Source organism: Pistacia vera, unplaced genomic scaffold, assembly GCF_008641045.1.
Source record: "Pistacia vera cultivar Batoury unplaced genomic scaffold, PisVer_v2 Contig400, whole genome shotgun sequence".
Classification (NCBI taxonomy): Eukaryota; Viridiplantae; Streptophyta; class Magnoliopsida; order Sapindales; family Anacardiaceae; genus Pistacia; species Pistacia vera.
Genome location: NW_022196225.1, coordinates 350,761 through 362,109, shown reverse-complemented (window position 1 = coordinate 362,109; position 11,349 = coordinate 350,761). Strand labels below are relative to the sequence as shown.

Genomic DNA, 11,349 nt, shown 5'->3' with positions numbered 1-11,349 from the left:
AAAAAAAAAAGAAGTAAAAATGTCAATGCAGAAAATGGACAATATCCTCGACTAGCACTAAACCTTTTATAAGATCTTCCAATTCTACTTTAGAGCTTCTATTGTTTGTGACAAACTTATTCATCAAACTATTCTTACTTTTACAGTCTCTATAGTCTATACAAGTCCAAGAACTCAAAAAAAAAAAAAAAAAAAAAGTGTTTTTTTATTCTACATGTATGAACAAAAGGTAAGAAAGATATCCTCTGGAAATTTATACATGTTTCGCTTCCCTAGAGATCCATTGATTAACAGCACACATACAAGAATCCTTTTCAAGAATCCAGAGGTCTTCAACCCATGATTCTACCTCATGAATTTGCAGGATAGGTGCAATGGCTATATTCGTATATACAAATACTTGCATGGTCAATGTACAGAATTTGAGGCGCGCTAGTAACCTAACCATGTAGATGGAATTGGCTGAAACTTGTTCTTAGCACATGCCAACACATCATAGTAATCCACATGATTGAAGCAGTCGCGAAAATCTGTGAAGAGCTTTTCATAAACTCTCCATTGCACTTTGTTTGATCGTGAATATGGGTATGGAAGAAAAACCTGCATATAAATAGAGGAGTCAGAATATAATACAGCTGCAAGCAAAAATCTAGTTATCTTTTCACTTTCTTTTTTCTCCAGCAAATAATCACAAATGAACATCATAAAGTTTTGCAGAGTCCTGTGTCAACTTATGTTATGATTATCAATGTAAGGTCATAATTTTGCCTAGCACTTAGATCAGATTTAACAAAACTAAATTCTAACTCATGTACTTGTCGTTCTCTTTCCTTACGTACATACACACACACACACACACACACACACACATATATATATATATATATATATATATACACACACACACACAAAGAACGAGAAACATATATGTCCGTGAGTAAGCATTTGCCATCTGTTGTTTGTGTTTGAAGGTTTCAGTAATCTTATTACTCTCACTACAAAGTAAAAAGAAAAAGGTTTTTGAATCCCAGCTTACATCTCCCTCTAGCGCAAGTCGTTTGAGTACACAAAATGTTTGCTCATTTTCCTCCAAATTGTCAAGAACAGCCAGCCAGATCTGTGAAGCAAGCTCATGTGCCATGTCTCTTGATTTGCCACAAGCGATAAACTGATCTGCCAAAGCTCAAACTGAATCCCATCAGGAGATAATTGGAATACTCAAGTACAGGAAGCTCTAAGGACAAGGGATTGCTCAATCATCAATAGAATGACATGAGATAAAAAGCTCACATATAGCATAGAAAATCAGGGATTACAATTTCAGCTTTTTCTAATATTAGTTGTGAACACAAAGTTTCACCATGGATTTGGAGCCTCCAAATTCAGGTTCACATAAACTTATGGTAAACACATGTTAGCAAGGAAAATCCTTAAAATTGGATACTAATATAGTTGGTACAAAAGAATGGGTGCATGTGCATTATTGAGATATTTACATGATGGGCAAGCCTAAATAACATAAAGGACTGCATTTACCAAAACTACCAGCGAATAGCTTCGGCTCAGCTCATTAAGATGTTCATCCAAGCTTGGTTTGTTAAATCATGAAACCAAGCTCAAACATAGCTCAAGCTCCATTAACCTTAACAAACCGAGCTCAATCAACATCTTGCTCAGTCATATGTTTGAAAATATAAATTATATTGTAAAGGCTTAATTTATTATTTTTACTTTGAATTAAAGCAGTTGTGGTTATATGTTTATATTAAGAGTTTATTACAATTTTCCTCCCAAGGTATCATTAAATAACAATGTCTTCTCTTATGAATCATAAATAAATATTTTTGCTTTTTATCAATAGAGAAAAAACTAGAAGAGTATAATGAGTAATATATCTCTGTTATGGGTGAATTGGAAATTTGGGTGAGAGTGATTTAGGAAAGAATGAAGATAAGGGGTTTAATTAAAGAAAAGTGAAAAATCCCCATGTCTTGTATAAATGTGTCAAGTGACATATCTAATCCAAATACTAAGTAAAGAAACAAAAAGAAAAACTTATTCTTTCTCATGACAAACACTTAACTACAGGTCAGAAAAAGGAAAGGAGAGGAGAAGGAGGAGATGATAAAGAGAAGAAAAAAGAGATATGAGAGAAATTGGATTGAGTTATGGTAGAATCACACTGAATTTCATCAAAGGTAGAGGTACATTTATCTTGAATTTAAATCCTACCTCCACCTTTGATGAATTCTAGCGTTGCTCTTAACATATTTCAAACCAATTTCTCTCTTATATTTTCCTTCCCTTCCTTTTATTCTCTTTCTCTTCTCCTCCTTTTCCTCTCCATTTCTTCTTCTTCGGAGCTAAGTCTTTGTAATCAGAAAATAAAAACTTATCTTTTTGTTTCTTTGCCTTTATATTTGAATAATATATGCCACTTTTCTTTGCAATTAAACCCCTCCTATATCCATTATTTCCTTAATCACCTTCACTAAAATTTCCAATTCATCCATAACGAAGATATATTACCTATTATACCTTTCTAACCTTTTTTTTTTTTTCCATTTAAAAAAAAATGATTAATATAAGGGAATATTCTTCACTAATTTTAATTCCCAAAAATGTCAAGATTTTATTTAAAAGATAAATTTTAGGCATAAAATCATGTGATTTAACATAATTACCTTTAATAAAAATAACAAGGAAAAAAATAGCCGGAATACACTAAATTACTAAATGTAACACAATCCAGTATCATCTAGTATGCTTTATTTAGACTGTTAAATGCTAGACTGTCGAGCTTGGTATGGTCTAGCATATTCTAGCATTATATGTTAGAGAACATATCCTTTGTCATTTCATTGAAGATATAATTGATAAGTCACTAGATGTTTAAACTAGATTTGTCCTTTAAATAAAACCTTCACATCTTGGGAAATTAAAATTATTGAGTTGGCTACATACGTCCAAACCCCTTAAAGTAACTATATAACCACAACTACTTCAATACAAGTAAAAATGATAAATTAAGCCATTACATATATGTTTTTTCTCATTAATTTTATATGAATGTTTATATTTTATTTCAAGATATTTATTAAATCAAACATAAATAAGTATCTAAAAAGTTCTAAACATATGATGCTGTAATAGATATGGATCATTAGCATGAAACTATAGGTATTTCAAGGGAAAACTATTGCAAATGTCTAACATAGCTTGTTCAAAGATCTAAGTAACCAAGTTTGATAATAATTTTGTCTAACTGATTCAAATATGGCTAAAACTGGATTCAAATTTAACAAAGCAGAGTTGAAGTAGGTAGTGCTCAACTAAACTCATATGCAGTTTGCATTATATAGCAGAAGGGAGGACAATAATCCATTGGAAAAGGAAGTTTTGGCCAAAAACAAATCCATGGAGTCAATACTCAAGTATAGAAATCATTTGATGTAAGAGATAGTAGGTCTAGATGTAATGCTATTAGAATTATTTAACACTTTTATGTTATTTTCATATTATGCTTAAGAGTTTATATTTGTTCCCTTATTTGGGCTATTAGGATTTGTATGTCAGTGCTCAACCACTATTACAAATAGAGCCCTTATCATATTTTGGAACCTAGGCTTGTTAAAGAATATTGAATACTAAAATTTCTTCTCTCCCATGTTTTTTCTCTGCTTCTCCCATTTCTATGTTTTCTTCTATTGATTTCCTCCCTCTTCAATCTCTAAAGTTACTGTTTCCGGTTACCCATCATTATCTATTTCATCTCCAATTAAAAATGCATAACAGTTTAAAAAAAAGGACAAAGAGGAAGGGGAGAACATACCAATTATTGTTCCATGAAGTACTCCTGATGGAGGTGGCATAGTTGAGAGTTCAAGCTGTTCCTTCAAAAACAGGTAAGTGTGGCCCACAATCTCATCTACCTCACCATCCAGGGAAAAAATGTGTGTAGCAACATGCAAAGCTACATATCTCCTGAGAACAGTAAGCCAGACTTAGACTACACTAATCTCACAAAATAATAGCTTAACTGTTAAACATGATAGTAGATGATACAAAACAAACAGAAATATTTGAGTGTGTGCGCATCCCTTCAAATAGATGACTACTCATAACGCGATATACAGCATGTGTTTATATGTTTTGTTACACAGAAGTTTGATAGGACTCCCTGCAACAATTACAATAAAACAGCACAAACAACCCAAAAATAGTAGAGAAAAGAGTTCACCCAATCAAGACTACTGGATTATATTGCTAGAGAATGAAATTAGAGACAACTACACAATAGGAAACCAAAACAGATAGATCCCAGCAATTCGAGGAGCTGGGGGCCTCCCTCAATGACTCTAAAATTATATTCGTATCTTTCCCTAAGACTGACCCCTCTACTTATACTATTTCCTTAACTAACATATTCCCTCTACTAACAACTTTGATTCCCCACCAACACGTGACAGTAGTAACCAATTTCCCCACAAACATGCACCTCATACTCCTAACGACTTACGGCCCCCCAAATGCCCCTTATGCCCTTTGTATTGATAGACATGTTTAATGGGAGGTCTATCAAAGTCACTTCATAAACACAAATAATTGTCCAGAGAACAAGTTACAGAAAGCCGGGAACAAATCCTACTGAATGGAAAAACCAAGTTACAAAACTAAAGGGAGAAGTTATTACTTGAGGTCATGCTGATTTGAGTTGTTGAATTATCATTAAGCAGAAAAGTTTACAATGATTATTAAGGCCTAATAATAGTTCATATGCTCTAACACACTCTCTCACATGTCATCCAGATCAAATATGATTACAAACACAATTATTATAATTCAATAAATAAGTCGGCTGTTTTTAAACACAAAACCACTTGATCAACTTAACTCTAATATTGTTTACCACTAAACCCAACAATTTACGTTCATGCATAAGGATTCAACAATAACATTTAAGATCCAACAGTAGTATGTCAGATAAAAGCTTAATTTACGATGGATAAGTTACTAAACCAGGTTTTTATACAAAAAGCATATATCCTTGATCAGTTACTTATCTTCACCGTGATTTATTTGGCATTCATTTGGAGTATGCATAAACTATGTCTATTTAGAAATACTCTGGTAAAATGATTCCTTCACAGAAACTAACTAATAGAAGAGGAAGAAAATGGGCCAACAAAAATAGACAGATAGGTAAAAGAAAAACACATACTAGGTAACGAAGGAGAGAAAAGTTCAGTTATTCACCTCCTGCTCAATCCTCGAGGAATAGGTCCAGGCCACCTCTTAGCTTGGCCAGCCAAAGGAAAAGCCCTAGTGAGAGCAGCTTGCCACAAACATTCTCCACGAAACAGACTGGCCCAATGCTTTTTAACACAAGATATTTGTGCCCACTCAGACACAGGGACTCGGATGAAAATTTCTATCAGGAGATGATCAGGAAGCTTTCCAAATGAGTTATCAACTGATGTTAAAAAGTCATTATCATCATTACTTGTCATTACAATTCTGCAAAGCAAGAACCAATATACTTTATCATAAGTAAATTATTTTTAAAAATAAAGGGATGAAAAATAACAAAAACACGTACAGAATGAATACAAGATAAAAAAACAGAAGATTTTTAATTTGACAAAAAGGCCAAATAAATTTTCTTGTGCAAGTTCAAATACAGAAAACTGCATTACCTTAATAAATGATGTAGGAGAAGATTTTGACATGTCGCATATCAATTGTTAATCCAACCAGGATAACTTATTTATGAAAAATTATAAGTAGAAAATGGTATATACAAGAAGCATGGAGAATTTACATAAACTCTGGCCACTAATTAAGCAAGTAATGTAGTAATGCACTGGTCCATGTCACAACCATCAACAATTTGAATAGTGATTTAATTCAATGTTAAATTATCACTAAGGAAATTTCTAAGTTATTTTCCCCTAATAATAAACAAATCCTTAGAAAGGGAGTAGAATGCTTCCCATAACTACTTTGGGATGAACAGCAGTCGTGAAAGCAATTAACATATCCTTCTGCAGCTAGTTGATTACTCTGAAATAATGATCTCAAAAAATTTGGATTCAAACAAGTAGTCCATAACGAAGTTGCTAAGGTACATTCATTCATCAAAATTGCAATTCCATGCCTCCATTGTATCATATAACATTTTAAGGCAAAATGCAGGACACAAAGTAAAATCGAATGATTTTGGTGACAATTTGGCTCAAATATAAGACTTAACGACTCTTCTCCATGGCAAGTTTACAACATCTTCACCACTTGTCCCACTCAAATGATAGAGCTGTTTTCAAAACTATATGATACAGGAATTTCAATTTTCATAAATTTAAAATAAAATAAAAGCACTACTGAGCAAGTGTGGCCTACGATGGTTCTATCACTTATAGCTAAGCAATGATGCAAGAAGTACAAACATAATTGTTCAAGAAGAACGCTTTGAATCCCCAAAAGTAAGCAAAACGGAGCATACTAGCACAACACAGTAAAAAATACAAGAATAAAAAAGAAAAAAGAAAAAAGAAGGCAGGTGTAAACAATACTAAACAGTTGAATTTCAGACTTACTAGCTAAGAATTCACACAATATCCAAAATACCAAGTTTCATATCTCATTTTTTTCATCGAAATTCAACAACTCAATATTTAGCAATTCTAAGTAGTTTCACATTGCAAACACAAAATTCCAAGAAAAACAGCCATTGATCAAAGAGCTTATCAAGTTAAGGAGAAATTAATATACTACATAACCCACGAACACACTCATAATAATACACTAAACCCATGTTTTATTTCATCAAAAAGAACTGAAAACTACTCAAATGACTACCAAGAACACCTAAAATAATCAAAATTAAAACAAATAAAAATAAAACCCAACTGTCTTTCATCCTAACCAATTCAGTTCAACTAAAATATTTTCAAGAAAATGGGTTTTCTTTTCGTTTTTCCCTTCTTTTGCTAAGTAACGGAAGAGTAAATCATGAACAGAACAAAGATAACATATAGAAATCAAAGGCAAAGTAAAAGAACATGAATTTAATCCAAACCCACAAATTAACAACAAATAATAATGAAGAAAACAAGCAAAAGAACGAAATTTGATATACCTGAGAGAGAGAGATTAGAAGAATTAGGAAAGAGCGTTTTGTTGAGTTTTCAGTTGAGAGTTGAAGAGTCTGTGAATAAAGAGAAGAGAATAATAGTTGAGGAGCTGAACTGAATGTGTTTGATGTGATCACTTGAGGTCTTTATTTTCTTTGTCCTAAAAGGCGAAACAAATAAATAGATAATAATTTATTTATTATTTCAAAGAAGGATAAATAAATTATAATTTTATTCAGATAGATTAGAAGTTTAATAATGGTTTTGATTATTATCATTCACACAGGACACATTTTAAAAATAAATAAATAAATAAAATACAAATGATTTAAAATAGTAAAAGTTGTGTTTGAAATTATTCGGAGTAGAGACATTTTTAATGTTTAATTTTTTCTTTTTCTTTTATTTGGTGTGTGCCAACCTTTTATTATTATTTTTATTTCAAAATAAAAACGTTATATTTGAAAACTATAGTATTGTATTGTATTCTTAATGAATAATGCTGTATTTACGCCACTCTTTTACACCATTTTCATTATATCATGATGTGACATATGTCATAACCATACAAATTCTATTATAATATTAAAAATACAAAATAATTAAAAATTTGTATGGTTATAACATATGCCACATCATGATATAATGAAAATGGTGTAAAAAAGTAGTGTAAATATATCATTACTCATTCTTAATATTTTGTTATATTAGAAATACAATAATACTATATTTACAAAGAAATCTTACAAAGATTTCCATATAAAATGAGGTGGCAAAATATGAATGAAAGAGTGAAACAAAAAGTCAAACTCACTAAATTCACTATTCCATTCATTTTTTGCCACATCACTTTGTATGGAGGTCTTTGTAAAATTTCTTTGTAAGTGTAATATTACTCTTAGAAATACTCTATAATAACATTTTATATAATATGGTGTTTGGTGGATCATAGTAATTGTATTAATTTATATTTTTTCAATTAAAATTTTAAATCAGTTCTTTAAATTTAATAGTTCTTTACAAAACTTTTATTTATTTATTTATCATTCATATAAGCTTCAGGGTTAATTCCAGCCGCCCAAGATATTATTAAAAACTATTAAAAACATCCCTACCGTCAAAGACGTCGTTCACTTTATTCATATGAAAAATAGTCAATGATTGTGGGTGTGTTCTTTTATAAATTATATATATCTATTTTTTTGTTTTTTTTGAAAATATTGAAAATGATTGGAAAAAGCAAAAAATGAAAACGTGTTCAGTATATTTGCCTAAACACAGTGTTAAAAAAATGCAAAAAATGAAAATGCATGTCAACATGTTTATCTAAAAACACAAAATGTGAACATATGAAAAATATGAAATTTATCATCTACATAACTGGTAAAACCCTTTCACATACAAGCTTATCTTAAATATATGAATTTGTGTTAAAATTTTTTATTTAAAATAAAAGTTATTGTTTTAAAAGAGAGAAAATAAAATATAACAGAAGAAAAAGAATAAATATATTTATTTTTCAAAATCTTAAACTTTTAATATAAAACGCGTTATTCTACGTCTCTCTTTCCAGCTTTTAATATAAAATTGTGTAATCGATGACATTTGATATTCATCGGTGTTGTGATGCAAACACAATAGTTCATTAAGATTAAACAGAAAGAAGGCAACTGTAATAATTGTCAAGTTCACGCTAGAAGAAAAGAGTTGGATTAATTCGAGGAAATCCATAGCCTCCAATGCTCACTAATTGCAACTGTTTCGATACTTTTCTCATCAACATGAAAGACTTAAATATAATTGGAAATAACAACCGACCAGATCACAAAGACTCAACCCATAAAAATAGCATAAATACGACGCTGATATTCAGTTAACAACCCAACCTGAAGACCTATTCTTAAGCCAAAATACTTGGCTGTGAATCAACGGATTAAGAACAAGTCTTAACCTGATGCCCATCTACAGTTATTGGACCCACATAATCAAACTAATCAAACTCAACTGGACTCTGAACTCTACTAGATTAAATAATAAGCAACCAACAACTAGGCCCCACGTGCACATGACATTGACCACCCCCGCCCCCCCCCCCCCCCCCCCCCCCCACCAAAAAAAAAAAAAATGACTTTGTCCACAAGGTTTGGAAATTTGTTCTAAGTTAGAATATTCCACCCAAGATGCTTCCTCTTCACCGAGCCCCTTCCATTTCACCAATACTTCGGTCACCGCATGATTTTTTTTCTTCTTCAACCTCTTGTGCAATATTTCTTCTGGTTCTTGTCGAATGATTCCATCCTTGTCTATTGGTGGAAGAGTAACAAGCCGCTGGTGTCTTTCTCCCAACTTCTTCTTTAAGCAAGAGACGTGAAACACCAGATGTATCCTTGCCTTAGGAGGGAGCTCAAGCCGATAAGCAACAATACCGAGCTTCTCCAGCACTCGATATGGACCAGAGAATGTTGGAGATAATTTCAAATTCCTTCTTTACACCACTGACTACTGCTTGTACAGTTGTAATTGAAGGTAAACCAAATCTCCAATATTGAAGCTTCTTTCAGTCCTCTTAATATCTACAAATTTTTTCATTCTGTCTTGTGCCAACAGTAGATTTGAACGAAGGATGCGGATGATTTCATCTCTAGTCTTCAAGGTATTTTTTACTTCTTGGAGTTGTGTAGTTCTTGGCGTATAAGGAATTAATTTTGGGGGCGGGTAGCCATAGACAGATTCAAAAGGAGATAATTTGGTAGAGGCATGAACGTTGGTGTCGTACCACCACTCAGCCAACGGAAGCCATTTAACCCATCCTTTTGGCTTGTCCCTCGAGAAACACCTAAGATATTGCTCAACCATCTTGTTGACAATCTTTGTCTGGCCATCCGTTTGAGGATGGTAAGTTGATGAAAATTTCAAAGTGGTTCCCTATAGCTTAAAGAGCTCCTTCCAAAATGTACTCGTAAAAGTAGGATCTCTATCAGTATGTAATAGCTTCTTTTCTACTAGTATACTTAGAAAATATACTATAATAAAAAAACATAAATATCAAATGAAAAGTAAATGGGCCTAAAATTTTTCTTTACTTATAAATATAATTCTTTACAAACAAAACAATATATACAGTAACTTTGATAAAAGTGGACAATTGTGCCATTTCTTTCCGCTTCTCAACGTCCATCCGACCGCTTCTCACCTATTTCCTGCAAAACATGGAAACAACAACGAGTGAGCATAAATTGCTCAGTAAGTAAATCCTCTACTCTTTTATCCCTATGACTTACTCTTGGGTTCTTTCCTTACTCTATTCTTTCTCCTCTTCATTATCTCTTTGTTCTTTCTCTTTTCTTTCACTGTTTCTAGTTCTCACTGTTCTTTTCTTTCTTTCTTATTCTCACTAACCATGATGAGAATTCATAGTAACATGCATGGATAAGATGCACATGCAGTAATGCATACAAATGCATTTTTTCTTTCTTCTTTTCTATTTCTTATACTGTTTTTTTTCTTTTCTTTTCTTTTCTTTTCTTGCTTGCTCAAGCTCTTCTCTTCTTTTCTTTCTTGCTCATGCTTTCTTATTCTTTCTCATTCTCATTCTTTCTTCTTATTCTTTCTTTCTTTTCTTTTCTTTGCTAACTGGACTCTGTTGATGCATGGATTCGAAACCCGGCCGTGTGAGTGAGTACAATCCTCATCTACATGCATTCTTGCGGACTGTACAAATTCTTTCTTCTTCTTAGGCCACTCAATTAAGGTGGCGTGCATGTAAGAAATTCTTCTTGATACAGCCCTCATCTACATACAGGCCGTACAAATTTTTCTTCTTTTTAGGCCACTTACTTGAGGCGGCGTGTATGTGAGAATTTCTTCTTCTTGTCACCAACGGGTTCCCCATCACAACAACCTATTCTTTTCTCTTCTTTAGCACTTTTCTTTATTTATTTCTTTAGTGCTTTTCTTTCTTTCTCTTTATTCTTAAAACTCTTTATTCTTTCTTTAAATTCTTATGCATATGCAAATATTTGCATGTGGATAGCTCATGGTTATAATTCTTTCTTAAGTGCAAACATGTAATGCAAATATGTAATGTTGCACAAAATTAAGTTTTCGCTACTCATGCATATGCTTCTCTTAGGCATTTCATCAAACAACAAGCATGCATACTCAATTTCTACTTTTGGTAAAGTTCCAATTCTTTCTTAAACCATCCATTCTTGGA

The 11,349-nt window shown here is 32.2% G+C and overlaps 1 protein-coding gene across 1 annotated transcript; it reads right to left on the bottom strand.

Moving 5' to 3' along the window:
- Positions 1 to 143: 143 nt before the first annotated feature.
- Positions 144 to 7,270, bottom strand: LOC116141897. The gene is made up of 5 exons (XM_031427375.1): positions 7,144 to 7,270; positions 5,257 to 5,520; positions 3,833 to 3,984; positions 1,037 to 1,173; positions 144 to 600 (listed from the first exon to the last, which is right to left on the bottom strand). Exons 2-5 carry the CDS (start codon positions 5,508 to 5,510, stop codon positions 433 to 435), a joined length of 711 nt encoding a protein of 236 aa, XP_031283235.1. The 5' UTR covers positions 5,511 to 5,520; positions 7,144 to 7,270; the 3' UTR covers positions 144 to 432.
- Between the last annotated feature and the right edge of the window lie 4,079 nt (positions 7,271 to 11,349).